General features: G+C 31.1%; 2 protein-coding genes across 4 annotated transcripts in view; one reads left to right on the forward strand and one right to left on the reverse strand.

Annotated features, from left to right (window-relative positions):
- Positions 1-7,808, forward strand: LOC135124422 (tRNA (cytosine(34)-C(5))-methyltransferase). The gene is made up of 11 exons (XM_064049474.1): positions 1-174; positions 226-312; positions 362-567; positions 618-795; positions 841-1,193; positions 1,248-1,435; positions 1,489-1,633; positions 1,701-2,320; positions 2,370-2,537; positions 6,854-6,931; positions 7,530-7,808. Exons 1-10 carry the CDS (start codon positions 121-123, stop codon positions 6,919-6,921), a joined length of 2,067 nt encoding a protein of 688 aa, XP_063905544.1. The 5' UTR covers positions 1-120; the 3' UTR covers positions 6,922-6,931; positions 7,530-7,808.
- The window catches only part of LOC135124421 (centrosomal protein of 104 kDa), a 24,385-nt gene continuing 13,333 nt past the window's right edge, over positions 6,933-17,984 (reverse strand). The window contains exons 10-11 of one of the 3 annotated variants that reach the window (XM_064049471.1): positions 12,202-12,500; positions 6,933-7,732 (exon numbers count right to left, since the gene is read on the reverse strand). In XM_064049471.1, the coding sequence (XP_063905541.1) occupies positions 7,330-7,732; positions 12,202-12,500 (702 nt within the window). In that variant the 3' untranslated portion in view covers positions 6,933-7,329. Of the gene's footprint in view, positions 7,733-8,069; positions 11,411-12,197; positions 12,501-17,984 lie in introns of those variants that run through there. The other 2 variants (XR_010279788.1, XM_064049472.1) reach the window with 2 other exon arrangements.

A 17,984-nucleotide genomic window follows, 5' to 3' on the forward strand; every position in this document is an offset into this window, starting at 1 on the left:
CACGTGTTTACAAACGACAAGTGACACATAGTAGAGGTTATTTTAGTTTTTGTTTTAATAAAAAATAGTACCAATATTGTGGGTTATATTTTTTCTGTTGTAAAAAATCGTTGTTTTATAATGGGGCGCAGGAAAGCAGGTTTTAGGAAAAACCATCAATTTGCAAATCAAAGAGTGAGTAGAATTATAACCTCAAAATTGTAATTTTATAATTTAAATAATTAGGCAAATCAAAGCAATGACGGGAAAGACAACAGGAAACCGTATTCCGATATTATTAGAGAAAATGAGAAGTTTGTTAAGTACTACGACGTGAGTATTTATGGTAAACTTGACAGTAACTAAAATGGGGTTGTTGCAGACTCAGAATGTTTGTAAAAAGGAAGAATTTGACGACTTTATTGCAAGTTTAAAGAAAGATTTGCCTGCTACGTTTCGTATAACGGGGTCTAAAGGAGTAGCTTGTAAAATGCTGGAAATTGTTCAAGGCCAGTTTATTAAAGATTGTTTAAATCAAGAGGGTGGTGAAGGTGAGGGTAAACCACCAAGCATTTTTCCACTACCATGGTAGAAGTATTATTACAACAAAAATGACTTTGTTATAGTTGTTTTTACAGGTATCCTGATAAATTAGCGTGGCAATTAGAACTCACTCGCAATGATATCAGACGCTGTGAAGCCTACTACAAACTTCACAATTTTCTTATCTCAGAAACCGAACACGGCACGATTTCGCGTCAAGAAACCGTCAGTATGATTCCGCCTTTACTTTTAGATGTACAACCCCACCACAAAGTATGGTTATTTTCACTTAATTAGTATACACTACAGTTTGTTCAGGTTTTAGATATGTGCGCCGCCCCTGGCTCAAAAACAGCCCAAATTTTAGAAATGTTGCACGCCAATGACGACCCCATTCCTTCAGGATATGTTATTGCAAATGACGTTGATAACAAAAGGTGCTATATGTTGGTACACCAAGCTAAAAGATTGAATTCCCCATGTGTTGCCATTATTAACCATGATAGTGCTATTTTACCCAATTTATCAGCGTCATTACCTGATGGATCAATTGAACAAGTTCAGTTTGATAGGGTTTTGTGTGACGTTCCGTGCTCTGGGGATGGAACTTTGAGGAAAAATCCTGATATTTGGATGAAGTGGACCCCAGCAAATGGGTTAAATTTGCATGGGTATTATTTTAATATGTACAAAGAAATGTGTGTTATATGTGGGTAATATTATAGTATTCAGTCCAGAATTTTGAGAAGAGGGGCTGAATTATTGACTACAGGGGGGCGCTTAGTGTATTCCACGTGTTCTATTAATCCAATAGAGAATGAAGCTGTTATTCACAGATTGCTGTCAGAGACTGATGGGGCACTTCAGTTAGTTGATGTTAGTAGTTCATTACCGGGGTTAAAATTTATGCCAGGTCTGTTATTGTTGTTATTATTAGTATTATCATTATCTTTGTTTGTTGTTTAGGTATGGAAAATTGGCTAGTGGGCAGCAGAAATTTGGAATTTTATTCTTCATATGAAGAAGTTGATGAAAAATGGAGAACTACAATAAGACCTCAGATGTTTCCACCTAAGCCGGAAGATAAAGAAAAATACCAATTAAATAGGTGGTAAGTATGATTATTTTAATTAATTTTGTACAATTCAGCTGTATTTTTTTTTTTTTTTTTTGGTCAGTATGAGAATTCTCCCCCATCACCAAAACACAGGCGCCTTTTTCGTCGCCGTCATAGAAAAAATCAGACCTCTCCACTCCAAAGAAAAGTCGTTCAAAACACACGAAGTTGCCGAAGAAACAAACGCGAACAAAAAGCGCGAAAACGAGGACAATTTGCCCCAAAATCAGCGCAAGAAGCGGCGGAAAGACGGCTACAGGGAAGATCCGTTTGTGTTTTTCAAAGACGAAGAACCCGTCTGGAACGACATTAAGTCCTTTTACGAAGTCTCGGACTCGTTCGATTCTAAGTGTCTTCTGACGCGTTGTCATTTTGGCAAGAAGAAGAATATTTATTTGACTTCGAACGCGGTCCGAGATTTGGTGGTCCAAAATCAGAGTGTTATCAAGTTTATTAACACGGGAGTTAAGGCTTTTGTACGCTGTGATAATAAAAATATGAAGTGTGCCTTCAGGATTGCCAATGACGGGTTGGAAAGTATTTATCCGTACATAGGGGAGAGTAGGAAGGTTAATATTCCGAAGGAGGATTTGATTACTTTGTTGTTGAATACGAATCCGGAGAAGTCGCCGCCGATTGCGTCGTTGAGTGAGGTTATTCAGAAACAAGTGGAGGGTTTGAGTAAGTTGGCGAAGTGGAGGTTTTTGGTTTTTTTGATGGGTGGTTTTAGGTCCTGGGAGTTGTGTTTTGATTTATAAGGAAGAGATTGAAGGGAGTGAAGAGCCGTTGGTTATTCATATTAGTGGGTGGAGGGGGACGACTTCTTTGAGGTGTTATATGGCACAGTATAGTACAGTGCATCTTTTGAGGCTGCTGGGTGGAGACATATCCAAATATGGTAGGTAAAAATTAGAAAGAAAAAATGTTTTTATTTTCTATTAAAAAGGTTTAAAGAATCACACGAAAAAGCTCGTAAAATACATATGTATAAAATAAAATAGTGTAGGATCGTTCCATATGAAAACACCACACTTGAATAAAAAAATTGTCAAAGGTTATTTGGACAGAACTTCCCTCAAGCCTGAAGTATTTCTTTGGAAAATTATCAAAAATTTGCGATTTTTGTTTTCTGATAACCTGTATAAAGTAAAAACCAGTGGCGTAGATAACACTCTCGCAGTTTTTTTGACTTTTCAGTTTTTCTTTTTTTTTTGTTTCTTCAGTTTTTCGATTTACAATTTTCCTAGCTTTCAAGATTAAATTTTTAAGTTTTTCAATTTTCCAAATAACGAATTTTTCAGTTTTTAGATTTTCCATTTTTTCGATTTTAGTTTCTCGAGTTTTCAGTTTTTTAATTTGCAATTTTTCGTTTCGGTTTTTTTATACTTTATTTTTTCAATAATTTGATTTTTCAGTGTTTTATAATTTTTTGTTTCTTGTTTGTTATTTTTTTCAATTTTTCGTTTCTTCACTTTTTCGATTTGCAATTTTTTTTGTTTCTTCAATTTTTAGATTTTGCAGTTTTTCGGTTTAATTTGTGGACTTTTTAATTTTTCATTTCTTCAAATTTACGGTTTTTTATTTTCTTGATTTTTTGTTTTTCGGTTTTCCAATGTTCTGATTTTCTGATTTTTCTTTTTTCAGTGTAAAATTTTCAATTTTTGGATATATGTATCAGTTTTTCTGTTTGCAATTTTTGGGTTTTCAGTTTTTCGATATTTCAACTCTCAGATTTTTTATTTTTCGTTTTTTCTGTTTTAGATTTTCAATTTCACGATTTTTCAACGAATCTTGTCTTTCTAGTTTTTCTATGCATTAATTTTTTCGATTTTATGTTTCTCGTTTTTTAGTTTTTCAATATTTCGATTTTTCTTTCTTCAGTTCCTCGATTTGCAATGTTCCTTTTTTTCAGTGTTTCGATTTTTAATTTTTCAAGTTTTCGAATTAAAAAAAAGGAAAAATTGCATTTTTTTTTTTGTTTTTCAGTTTCTCGATTTCACAATTTTTCGGGTTTGCAAGTTTAAAATTTTCAGTTTTTCAATTTTCCAATTTTTGAATTTTTCACTTGTTAGATTGCAATTTTTCGATTCTTTAATTTTTCATTTCTTCAAATTTCCGATTTAGAATTTTTCGTTTCGATTTTGTTATTATCTTTATTTTTACAATTTTTCGATTTTTCATAGTTTTGTAATTTTTTGTTTTTTCAATTTCAATTTTTCTTTTCTTCAATGCTCCGATTTACAGTTTTTCTGTTTTCTTTATTTTTTCAATTTTTCGATTTTGTACTGTTGTGATTTTCTTTTTCTTTTTTCATTGTGAAATTTTTCATTTTTTGGATTTTTCAATTTTTCAACTACTCAACTTTCCAGTTGTTTGTTTCTTTAATTTTTGATTTGGAATTTTTCCAGTGTTCATTTTAGATATACATAACATTAATAACTATTTTTTTTGAAATTTATCACCTTTTCAATTTTTCGAGTTTCAATTTATGAATTTCCCGATATTTAATTTTTCAATTTTTCAATCTTTCATGTTACAATTTTGACGATTCAATAATTTTCCGATTTAACAATTTTTGGGTTTTCCAATTTTTCGATTCGATTCCTTTTTTCCTTTTTCCAATTTTTCCGTTCATTAATTTTTTTGGATTTTTAAGTTTCTCAATTTTTATTAGTGTTTCAGTGTTTCAATTTTCAGTTCTTCGATTGGCAGTTTTTCGATTTTCCACGTTTTCGATTTTGCAATTTTTCATTTTTTCAGTTTTTAGATTTTTCAATTTTTTCCGATATTTTAGCTTTTCGATTTTTAATTTTTCAACTTTTCTAATCAAAACAAATGGAAAAATTGTAAAATTGAAAAATCAAAAATGAAAAAAACAAAAAAATATAAAATGAAAACTTTGAAAAATCTAAAAATTGGAAAATCAAAAGATTAAAAACTGAGAAACTAAAAAATCGAAAAAACGGATAATTGAGAAATTCAAAAGTTGCAAAATTGAAACTGAAAAATCAAAGATTGAAAATTTGAAAAATTAAACAAACGAAAAATGATAAAATCGAAAAACACTGAAAAAATAAAGGAGATGAAAAAAACGAAAAATTGTGATCCAGTTCAAAAATATCCTATTTTACTCTAAATTGAAAAACCGAAAAATCGGAATCCTAAATTCGAGAAATCGAAAATCGACCAATCAAATAATCTGAAATTTAAAAAGTCGAAAAATGATAATATCGAAAATTGAAAAATTCCAAAACTGAAATGTTGAAAACTTGAAAAATCTAAAAGACGAAGTCAAAAAAATTTAAAAATCCAGAAATCGAGACGTCAAGATATCGAAACATCAAAAAATAAAATGTAAAATTTAAAAAATCGAAAAATTAAAGAACCAAAAATTAAGAAATCTAAAATTTAAAGAATCGGTAAATTGAAAAATCTAAAAATTGAAGAATCGAAAAACTGAAAAATCGTGAAATTGGAAAATCACAAAACTGAAATATTGAAAAGTTGAAAAATCTAAAAATAGGAAAATTGAAAAATCTAGAAATCGAAGTAAAAAATTGAAAAATCGAGCAATCGGAACATAAAAGATCAAGATATCGAGAAGATCATTTTTAAATTTTTCAGTTTTACATTTTGTAATTTTTCGAATTCTGATTTCACCGAGTTTTTAATTTTCAGTTTTTCGATTTTTAGATTTCGGTTTTTTATTTTATTGATTTTTTCAATTTTTCGGTTTTTCAATGTTCTGCTTTTCTGATTTTTCTTTTTTTAGTATAAAATTTTCAATTTTTGGATATATCAATTTTTCTATTTGCGATTTTTGCGTTTTCAATTTTTAGATATTTCAACTCTTAGATTTTTTAATTTTTCGGTTTTTCTGTTTTAGATTTTCAGTTTCACGATTTTTTAATTTTGCGTTTCTTCAATTTTTTGCATTTTTTTCTAGTTTTCATTTTAAATATGTTTCTAGTAATAATTATAATTTTAAAAATTTGTCACTTTTTCAATTGAACGATTTTTGAATTTTTCCATTTTTCAATTATTGGATTGTAAAACTTTCTCATTTATTCGGTTTTTCGTTTGTTCGATTTTTAACTTTTCAATTTCTCGATATTTAATTTTTCAATTTTTCGTTCTTTCAATGTTACAATTTTTCGACTGTACAATTTTGACGATTTTATAATAATTTGTCGATTTTACAGTTTTTGGGGTTTTTCAATTTTTTAATTGGATTCGTTTTTCCTTTCCAGTTTTTCTATCTATTAATTTTTTCGATTTTATCTTTCTCGATTTTAAGTTTTTCAATATTCCGATTTTTGTTCCTTCAGTTTTTCGATTTTTCATTTTTTTACGATATTTTAGTTTTTCGATTTTTCATTTTTCAACTTTTCCAATAAAAAAAATGGAAAAATTGCATTTTTTTTGTTTCTTCAGTTTTTCGATTTCAGTTTTTCGGGTTTTCAAGTCAAAATTTTTCAGTTGTTCAATTTTCGAAATTTTGAATTTTTCACATTTTAGATTGCAATTTTTCGATTTAAAATCTCTCATGGTTTCAATTTTTAATTTTTCATTTCTTCAAATTTTTTATTTGCAATTTTTCGTTTCGGTTTTTTATTTTCTTTATTTTTTAAGTTTTCGGTTATGTAGTGTTCTGATTTTATAATTATTCGTTTTTTCAATTTTAGATTTTTCAATTACAGTTGTTTGTTTCTTCAATTTTAGTGTTCATTTTAGATATATATTAATAACACTAATTTTTAAAATTTATGACTTTTTCGATTGAGGAATTTTTGGGTTTTCCAATTTTTGGATTCGATCCGTTTTTTTTTTTTGTTTTTAAGCTTCTCAATGTTTTAATTTTTGTTTCTTCAGTTCTTTGATTTACAATTTTTCGATTTTGCAATTTTTCAACTTTTCGAATAAAAAAAAAATGGAAAAATTGGAAAATTGGAAAAAATATGCAATGAAAACTTTGAAAAATCTAAAAATTGAAAATCAAGGACCTGAAAAATTGAAAAATCAAAAGAAAAATTGAGAAACTTAAAAATCGAAAGAACGAAATATTGAATAAAGAGATCGGAAAATCGGATAATCGAGAAATCCAAAAGACACGCTGAAAAAGTAAAGGAAATGAAAAAACGAAAAATTGTGATAAAAAATATAAATTTGAACAATGAATGGAATGGCCTAAATTTAATTTCTTTAATTTCGCAGATGTAAACAAGTTCAAAAAGTCCGACGAAGACGAAGATAAAACCGAAGAAAAATCCGAATCCCAATAAAAACAACCAGGTTAGTAATTTTCAAATCATGTATTTGGAATAATTACGAATTATGTACAGAAAAAGCATAAAATCCTCCAAGAAGGTCACAAAATTGCGTATTAGTGTCTCACTAGACAGTTTTCTCACACTATATCACAAATAATTTGATTGGTATTATTATAAATTTAGAACAATTACCCACCAAACCCGTCAGAACTCTCCCCAAAACAAAACAACAACCGAAAAATATTATCTATCAATATCAATCTGCAGCGAACAAGTGCAAATAACATCGCTAACAATTTTCTCAATGGACGAATGACTTCAATTGACTAAATCTAAATAAGAACTGTACAAAATTGAGGACGGTTAAAAGAATCGTGACGTGAATCTACTTGAAAAAACGTGGTGCGTGGATAAATAATTTTAAACTTGAATCGTGACTGTTTTCTGGACTTGCACTTTAATCCTAGTGTTCTTCGGGCAGGGTTTTTCGCCCATTAGGTGTTTCTTCCAGCACATTTCTTCGTCTTCGAGGTTTTCGTGGCACAGGGGGCACCGGTTGTAGCCCTCTACTAATCCTCGGCAGCTGGTCACGTGATGCTTGATGTCGGATATTTTTACAGCCTCGGAACATTGGGAGCACTGAGTGTAGCTTTCCCGGCGTTCGCATTCCATTAGTAGGTGTTCCGTCAACATTGACACTTCCACCACCTGGCTGCACTCTTTACATCTGACCAGCATGGGACAGGACCGCCAGTAGTGGGAGTTCATGGAGTTGCTCACGGCCAGGATGCTGCTCTCGGATTGGTTGCAAAATATACACTGTCTGCAAAAATATACACAAACTATATGTATTATTATTATACGAGTAATTTGTTAAATAATAATTTAAATTAAGTTTAGGTATTTAGTTTTTTTTAATTCCTGGAATTCAGTGAAGATAAAGACGTAATGAGGTCATTTTGAAAATCTCCTAATTTGTTGAAAAAATTGCAATTGGAAAAACGCAATTTTATTATTATTAGTGTTACATTGTACGAATGAGAATTAATATACATATATGTTTTCTCACCAGTGATTGGAACAATTACTTTAAAAAAGAAAAACAAAACAATATTTTTGAGTAATCTTAACGGCATTGTTTAGTTTTTGTTTAAACATACATTGATATATATATAATTCAGCTCTGCAGGCCTTAAAGGCCCTGGGCTTTTTTAACAATAATTTTCCATTTGTTCCTGTCGGCTGCTTTGGATCTCCAATCTTCAATGCCTAAGTTCCACTTCAGTTTTGGCCTTCCTCTCTTTTTCTTTCCTCCTTTTAGGCGGTCTAATACTTTCCCAATTGTCCTATTGTCCTTTCCTCTGGTGCTCTTTCCACGTGGCCTAGCCATCTTAGTCTCTGTGCTCTGATTATCTTCGTGATTGTTGGTTCTCCGTATATTTCCTCGATCTCTCGGTTTGTTCTTCTTCTCCGTTGGTCTAGTTCTTTTATACCTCCATATATATTTCGTAGTATCTTGCGTTCCCATGCTTCCAACTTCTGTTCCTTTTCGTTCGTGACCGTCCATGTTTCACTAGCGTACAGGACTGTAGGTCTTACTATTGTCTTATATACTTGTTTCTTTGTTCGTCGTGTTACATTCTTACTCCTCAGAAATCTGTTTAATCTTCCTACACTCTTGTTTGCTTTCGCGATCCGTTCTTCTATCTCTTCGTTCATTTCGTTTTTGTTTGTAATTACTACTCCTAGATATTTGAACCTATTTACTTCTTCGAATTCGTATGTTGTTCCTTCTTCTGTAGTTACTTTCAGTGGTTTTGCTGGGGTTTGTTTTGTTTCGATTCTCATAAACTTCGTTTTCTCTTGGTTGATCGCTAAACCCATTCGTTTCGCTTCTCTGATTAGATTTTTTGTCATTTTCTTCATTTCTGCTTCTGTTCTCGTTATACATGTCACGTCATCTGCAAAGGCTATATTTTGGTGTCTTTTTTCGTATATCGTGCTCGTTCTGTGGATGCCACTTCTCCTTAATATTGCCTCGAGTTCTAGATTGAACAGGGTAGTTGATATTGGATCTCCTTGCCGGAGTCCTGTTCTTACTTGGAATGGTTCTGACAACAGGCCATTTATCCTGACTTTGTTTCTGGTGCTCTGCAGGGTCATCTTTGTCAGTTTTATTAGTTTTCTTGGGACTCCCAGTTCTTGCATGGCTTCTAGCAGTTCTTTCCTGTTAACCGTGTCATAGGCTTTTTTAAAGTCTATGAACAGCAGATATAAGTTGATTCCCTGTTCGTAATGTACTTCTTGTAGTTGCTTCAATATAAATATCTGGTCTGCAGTAGATCTATTTTTCCTAAACCCTGCTTGATATTCTCCTACTATTTTTTCCATATGCTGCTTTAGTCTTCGGTTGATGCAAGTGGCCATTACCTTATACGTTACGTCTAGCAGCGCTATTCCGCGATAATTTTCGCATTTCGTAATATCTCCTTTTTTAAATATCGGGCAAAGTACTGCTTCACTCCATTGTTCTGGCATTTTTCCTTCCTTCCAACATTCTAGCACTAATCGATGTATCTCTGATGCTACTGCTTCTCCTCCGTACTTTAGCATCTCGCCCTTTATTCCGTTTCTACCAGGACTTTTGTTGTTTTTCATCTGCCTTAGTGTTTCTCTGATCTCTCCTTCGTCAATTTCTATTGTTTCATCTGGGTCATCCGAGTCGTTCACTCTTTCGTTCGTATCTTGCTGTGTATCCTGTTCATTTAGCAGCTCTTCAAAGTATTCTGCCCATCGTTTTATTCTTGCTTGTTCGTCTCCTATCAGGTTGCCGTCCTTGTCTTTACTATATATTACTCGTGGTTGATAGCCTCTTTTCTCTTTTTTCACGTCCTGGTAGAAGTTCCTTATTTCATTCTTGTTGAAGTTTTCTTCTATTTGTCGTATTTGTTCTTCCATTTTTGCTCGTTTCTTATTTCTGCATATCTTCTTGTACTCTTTCCTTTTTTCTTGGTAATCTTTTTGGTTCTTCTCATTTTTTGATTTTAGATATTTCTGTCTGGCTGACCTCCCCGCTTCTATTGCTTTTCTACATTCCTCGTCAAACCATTCGTTTCTATTTTTGTTGTCTTTTTTGACGAACCCTAGTACTTCTTCCGAGGTCTTCCATATGTTCTCTTGTAGTTCTTCCCACCTCTCTTCTATAGGTATGTCTTGCTCTGTTGATCTTATTCTCTCATTCATCTTTTGTTCGTATTCCTGTTGTACTTCAGCTTTCTTAAGTTTGTTTACATTTATATCACGTTGCGTCTTCTTTCCTTCTTTTTTCTTCGGTATTTCTTGTTTGAGGTCTGCTCTTACTAGAAAGTGGTCTGAATTCGCTTCTGCTCCCCTGTAGCTTCTTAATCTGGTTATTAGTTGGGCATCTCTCCTTTCTACCAGTATGTGGTCTATTTGGTTGACCGTTTTTCCGTCAGGCGACATCCATGTGTCTTTGTAGATCTCTTTCTGCGCAAAGAAGGTGCTTTTGACTACCATTTTATTTTCTTCTGCAAACTCTATCAGTTTTTCTCCATTTTGATTCGTTTTTTGGTGTTTGCTTTCTTTCCCGATTGTTGGCCTGTAGCAATTCTCTTTACCTATCATTGCGTTGGCGTCTCCTATAACCATTTTAATGTCATGCTTTGGTATTTTCACATATTCTCTTTCTAGTTCTTCGTAATATTCTGTTTTTACTTCTAGATCTTTCTCCTCAGTCGATGCATGTGTATTCAGTAGGCTTATTTTCCTGTACTTACTTCTCAATCTTATATAGCTCATTCTTTCTAAGATCGGTTTGAAGGTAATTACTGCTCCTTTCAGGCTCTTCTTCACCATGAATCCTGTTCCTAGTTCTCTGTTGTCAATTCCGCTATTAAATAATATGTAGTTATCTATTTCAGTGAGGAATTTGCCTTTTTGTTTCGTCTCTTGTATAGCTGCTACATCTATATTATACCTTTGTAATTCTTGAACTATTTGTTTGAGTTTTCCTTCGCTATATGTTCCTCGAACATTCCATGTTCCTATTCTAATTTTCGGGTTTTTCTTTCTCTTCGTAATTCCTATCGGGTCATCCATGAGCTTTGCATACGTCGTCATTGTTTTCCGGTGTGTGGTTTCTTCCTCTGTTAGTTTTTTGGGTTTTCTTTGGGGTGCGACGGTGCTTTCACTAATTTGTCTAATTTAGTGTCCCAATGCCAGACTTCTCCTGCCCATATCTTCTTTTTGTACCCTATTTTTGCCTCGACTCCTTTCCCTTTTTCTGCTGCTGCTATTCCTCTTATTTTCTTCTGTATCTCGCTCTCTTGTTTGGTGTAATCGTCTTCAATAAACGTTTTTGATCCTTTTAATTAGTTCTTCTGTTTCATGATTGCTCTTTTTGTGTCCCAGTTCTCTATCTTTGCTACTACTATGTCGTATTTTTCGCTGACTAATCTTGCGTCTTGTATCTTAGTTAGGATTCCTACCTTATTTTTTAGGAGTTCTTCAACCTCTGCTGTTATTTCGCTTCCTTGTAGTTTCCCTCCTTTGATTACGATGTTCTTTCTCCTTTCTGCTTTTTCCAGTTTTTCTAAGTGTTGCTCCACTCTTTCTAATCTTTCGGTCAGTCTTTGGTTTTCTTCTCTTAGTGTTGTTACTTCTGTTTGGTATGCTCTTTGGTCTCTTTTCATTTCTGCGATTTCCTCCATTAACGTTTTGAACATATTCTTTACTTCGTCCATGTCTCCTGCTTGTACCCTCTTCTGCTTCCTCTGTACTCTTTGACCTTCCGGTGATGGTGAAAAGGAGGTTTCTCTTTTTCGTTTCTGGTTGTCTTGTTCTTCTATTGCTAGTTTGTGTCCTTTTTCCGGTTCAGGATTCTCGTTTAGCATTCCCTGGCCGACTTTCTTGCTTCCTGTGTATCTAGTACGTTCCTGTGTTGTTTACTTCGCGCCGCGATAAGAACTGTCACCCAGACTATCTCTTCGGAGGTTAGGTTCTTTTGATTCCACACTTTCCCGAATAATTGCTGTCCTTACACTTCTTGTTGCTTCTTACTCTTATTCTACTTCACTTCTTTGTTTTCTACTACTTCTCTTTCGCTTTTGACGCTCGGTATCTCTCGATTTTCGAGTTTGGATTTCGGAGCGTGTTCTGCTTATCGCAGTCAGGACCGTACTCGTACAATGATATAACCGAGTTAAATAAAAATTTTAAAATGTAAAATACCAGAAAGGTTGCATTACTACTTAAAAACTGTTACATACTTACTTTTCATCTTCTTCCTTTTGAGAGTTGTTGCTAGGCGAAGAAATCCCGCTTGCTGAGCTGGAACTCTCATTTTTGGCCGTGCCGTTGTTTTGGATGTTTCCGCCACTTTGGCTTTTAGAAATGGTGTAATTTTTACTTTGGCCGTTTACGTTGTCGTAGTTGAAGATGTTTTGGATGTTCGAGGTGCTTGGGCATTTGTTGATCTCGTTTGGAGTGGGTTCGGGGCTCAGAAAGTCTGAGTTCGGAGGCACGGAGCATTGTTGGATCACTCGCGTTTTTTCCAGCATTTCTTTCTTTCTCTGAAATATCCAGAAAAGATAGAAACTAGAAATATATTTTTTATTGTCAGAACTCTGTTGTTTTTTTGTTCAGTTTTATTTATTTGAAAAATGTCCAAGAGACTTTTAAATAAATTAGAGTAAAAATACTGGGAGAACATGTTGGTATATAGGCGTTTTATTTTTGAAACAGATGCAACGTTGCCACGCTCTTTCAATTTTTTTTATTTTTTTAGCGATGCAAGGGTTCACAAAAAATTGTAATAACGTTATTTTTAAGATGTGTGTTGCCACACTCTGTATATTCTTTGAAAAATTATAAAAATTTTTTGCTAACCTCTATAAAATAAAGTAAATAACACTCCCCAACCCCTGCGCCAGAAGGCGCAAATTTCATGGAGACAGCATGAAATATATTTAAGGAAAAAATACTTTTCGAAAAATAAAAAAAACTGAAAAATCGAAATATCGAGAAATCGAACAACCAAAAAACTAAAATATCGGAACATCGAGTAATTAAAAAAATATATGTAAATAAAATTGAAAAATCAAAAATTTTAAAAATCGAAAAATTGAAGAACCAAAAAGTCGGAATCCTAAAAGTTAAAAAATCGAAAATGGACCACTGAACATCAAAAAATCTAAAATTAATAAATCGCAAAAATTGAAAAATCCAGATATTGAAAAATTCCCGAAAATTAAATGTGGCAAAATCCAAAAACAAAAAATTTTAAAAATCGAAAAACCGGTGTCCAGAAATTGAAACATCGAAAAATCAATCGTAAATCGAAAGTGTAAAATTTAAAAAGTCGAAAAATCTATAATTTAAAAAATCGGAAAATTAAAAAATCTAAAAACTGAAATCTGAAAAATTGAAAAATCGAGTAGCGAAAAATCGAGAAATCGAAATAAAACATCGAGAAATCGAAATGGCCCAAATTCTAAAAAATCGAAATTGAAACATTTAAAAACTATAAGTCGAAAAATCGGAAAATTGAAAAACAGAAACATCGAAACCTGGATAAATTGAGAAATCGAAAAATTGCAAAGCCGAAAAATCGAGAAATCGAAAATCGACCAATCAAAAAATCTAAAATATCAAAAATCAAAAAAGTCATAATATCGAAAAATTCCCAAAATTGAAATTTCGAAAAATTGAGAAATCGAGAAATCGAAAAAACGGAAAGTCAAAAACTTTTGAAAATCGAAAAATGGAGATGTCGAGAAATTGAAACATCAAAAAATCGAAAAATGGAAAAGTCTGAAAAATGTAAAATTTAAAAAATTGAAAAATCTAAAATTTAAAAAATCGGAAAATCGAAAAATCTAAAAATTTGAAATATAGAAAAACTGAAAAATCGAGAAATGTGGAAAAATTGGAAAAGCGAAAAATCGAGAAATCGAAAAAAGAAAATTGAAACATCGAAAAATCGAAAAATCGGAAAATTGAAAAAGAGACATCGAAACCTGCATAAATTGAAAAATCGAAAAATTGGAAAGCCAAAATCTTAAAAGTCGAGAAATCGAAAATAGACCAAAAATCTAAAATTTAAAAATTGAAAAATTCTCATAATTGAAAGTGGAAAAATTGAGAAATCGAAAACTTGAAAAGTCGAAAAACCCATGTCAAGAAATTGAAACATCAAAAATTGTAAAATCGAAAAATCGAAAATGTACAATTTAAAAAATCGAAATATCTATAATTTAAAAAATCGGAAAATTGGAAAATCTAAAAACCGAAGAATCGGAAAACTGAAAAATCGAGATATTGAAAAACCGAGAAGTAAAAAATCGAGAAATCGAAATAAAACATTGAGAAATCGAAATGGCTCAAATTCGAAAAAATTGAAACATTTAAAAACTGTAAGTCGAAAAATCGGAAAACTGAAAAATCGAAACATCGAAACCTGGATAAATTGAGAAATCGTAAAATTGCAAAGCCGAAATATCGAGAAATCGAAAATCGACCAATCAAAAAATCTAAAATATCAAAAATGAAAAAAGTGATGATATCTAAAAATCTCAAAACTGAAATATCGAAAATTGAAAAATCGAGAAGTGAAAAATCGAGAAATCGAAGTAAAAAAATTGAAAGAAACATTATTTATTTCAATACAGTGCCCAAGGGACTTAAATCCCAATAACACGGCAAGGTTATAATACATAAATTAAAATACAATATTACAAAACAAAAACTGAGCAACAGAACAAAACAGAAATTAACTAATTTAAAAACTATAAGTCGAAAAATCAGAAAATTGAAAAATAGAAACATCGAAACCTGGATAAATTGAAAAATCGATTTTTTTTTATTTAAATGAAAATTTAAATCGACCAGTCAAAAAATCTAAAATTTCAAAAATTAAAAAATGCTTATATCGAAAAATTGAAAAATTCCCAAAATTTAAATGTCGAAAAATTCAGAAATCGAAATAAAAAAATTGAAACATCAAAGATCGAGAAACCGAGAAGTCGAGAAGTGGAAAAATCGAAACTGCTCAAAATCGAAAAAATCGAAATTAAAACATTTATTCGGAATCCTAAAAAATTGAAGAAATGATATCGAAAAATTGAAAAATTCCCAAAATTAAAATGTCGAAAAATTGAGAAAGAAAACTTGAAAAATCGAGAAATCGAAAAAACTAAAAGTCAAAAAATTTTAAAAATCGAACAACCGATGTCGAGAAATAGAAACATAAAAAAATCTAAAAATGGAGAAATCGAAAGTGCAAAATTTAAAAAATCGAAAAACTAAAAAACCAAAACCAAAAAACTAGAAATCAAGAAATCGAAAAATTTCAAATCTAAAGAATCGGAAAATAGAAAAATCTAAAAATTGCAGAATCGAAAAACTGAAATGTCGAAAAAAAAATCGAATTGGAAAATCAAAAAGTTGAAAAATCGAGAAATCGAATTAAAAAAATTGAAACATCGAGAAGTCGAAATATCAAAGATCGAGAAGTCGAGAAAACGAAAAACCGAAAAATTGAGAAATCAAAATGGCCCAAATTCGAAAAAATCGAAATTAAAACAACTAGGGTTGAAAACGCCTATAAATCGAAAAGTCGAAACATCGAAAAACTGAAAAATCGAAAAATTTAAAAACCGAAAAATCTAAGAGCGAAAAGTCGATAATTTCAAAGACTGAAATCGAAACATCAAAAAAGTGAAAAAGCTAAAATTTAAAAATTCAAAAAATTGAAAAATAGAAAAAAAGAACTGAAAAATCTAGAAATGCAAATATTAAAATTTTAAAAAATCGACAAACCGAAATGTAGAGAAATCGAAACATAAAAAAATCGTAAAATCGAAAAATGGAGAATTCAAAAATATAAAATTTAAAACACTGAATAACTAAAAAACCCAAAAAACTAAAAATCAAGAAATCGAAAAATTTTAAATATATAAAGAATCGGAATATTGAAAATTCCCAACACTGAAATGTCGAAAAATTGAAAAATCAAGAAATTGAAAAATCGAAGAATTGGAAAATCAAAAAGTTGAAAAATTGAGAAATCGAAATAAAAAAATTCAAACATCGAGAAATCGAAACATAAAAGATCGAAAGTCGAGAAGACGAAAAATTGAAAAATTAAAATGACCTAAATTCGAAAAAATCGAAGTTAAAACATTCAAAGTTAAAAAAACGATAAATCGAAACATCGAAATTTAGCTAAACCGAGAAATAGAAAAATTGGAAAATCGAAAACCGAAAAATCGAAAAATTAAAAACCAAAAAATTGAAAACTCGAAAAAGGAAAAATTTTAAAAATCGAAGAATTGAAAAAACGAAAAATTTAAATGAGAAGTCGAGAACTCGAAGGTTTGAAAAATCTAAACATCATAAAAGTGAAAAGAGCTAAAATTAAAAAAAAAACAAAGAACTGAAAAATCGCGAAATCGAAATATCTAAAATTTAAAAAGTCGAAAAATTTAAAGATTGAAACAATCGAGTAATCAAGACATCAAGACATCGAAAAATTATAAAATTGAAAACCATAAAATTTAAAAAATCGAAAAAGCAAAAACAAAAAAAAAATGAAAAATCGAAAAAAATCGAAAACTGAAACATCCAAAACTTGAGAAAGACAAATGGATAAATGGGAAAAATCGAAACTTTAGAAACGCCAAAAATTGAAGAATCGAAAATCTTCAAACTGAAATTTCGAAAAATTTAGTACATAATTCAAAAATCGAAAATCCAAAAAATCCAAAAATGATTAGTCACTTTTGTTTTTTTCCAAAAGATCTCGATTTTTCGATAACCTTAAAACCGTTGCAAAATTTCACAGCATCCGATTTTGCAATTTCAAAGTTAAATTGTAAAATGTTATTATACAATTTTGATTTTTTTACAAAAATCTGGATGCCTAGGGTAAAAACTCAACATGTATTTACAAACCACAAGTAGAGGAGTACGTTATTTTATAAAATTTAAATAACATTTACTATTGTAAAATTTGGAGCTGACAAATTTTGGTTAAACGTTAACCATCTACATCATATTCCTAACGTACTATCGAAATTTGGCAACAGTCAGTCAGGTAGTTTCAGAGATTTTCTGTGTAATAGAAGTCGACACAGACGACGGACAGACAGATGGAAACGGGAGATCTATTTTTTCGTACCCGTGGGATCATGAAACATTGAGAAAACATGAAAGTAGCCATTTACCCGATGGACTGTGCAAGGCTTTATTAGTTAATATTTACAGGGCTTTCATCATTTGATATCTAGTAGACCTTGCATTTGATTTGTAAGTTGGTACTACTGACAGATTGTCAAGTTCAGTTTGAAATTTGACGTTTCATGTGTTATGGTATTTGACATATTAGAGGTGCAGGAAGTACCAATCGATTTTAAAAATTCATGGCATACTATATTACAAACGTAAATGAAAGTCCTGTTTATATGTAAAATGTTATGGAGAAGTTATAAATCAGACGTAATATTAAAAATCAATAAAAACTACTTGATGCCATTACGATGAATTGTAAGTTATGCCAAAATCAAAGATCCACCACAATACATGTTGTTTTCAGTATTATATAGTTTAATTATTCTAATTTGAAATTTAAAAATGGAAAGAAACTATCAACGAAAATGAAATGAAACATAACCTTAAATTACTTAAATTACTTCACACTAGAATAAACCAATAAAACTTGTATAAAAATTAAGTCGAGATTCCAGAAAAGTGTTTTTTTATTTTTGTACAAAATTTTCACTTGTAACAGTGAGTTCAATTAGAAATTGGATTTTGGGTTCGAATAAATGCAACAGGGACACTTTGCTTTACTGATTCCCTTTAAATCTTTACATCCAGAAAACATGAAACAGGAAAAATCTTCACTCTGCTATATTTTTGTAATTTACTTGTACAAGTCCGCAGTGGCATCAGTTTCAGTTTTTCCCAAATTCCCTCGTACACGTACACAAAACAAAAAATGTGTTTAGATATATTTTGCAGTAAAATATAGAAACCAGGCTAAACGTGCAAAAAAA

The sequence above is a fragment of the Zophobas morio genome, unplaced genomic scaffold, assembly GCF_036711695.1.
Source record: "Zophobas morio isolate AGI-343-1 ecotype UQ-CSIRO unplaced genomic scaffold, CSIRO_AGI_Zmor_V1 ptg000007l, whole genome shotgun sequence".
Classification (NCBI taxonomy): domain Eukaryota; kingdom Metazoa; phylum Arthropoda; class Insecta; order Coleoptera; family Tenebrionidae; genus Zophobas; species Zophobas morio.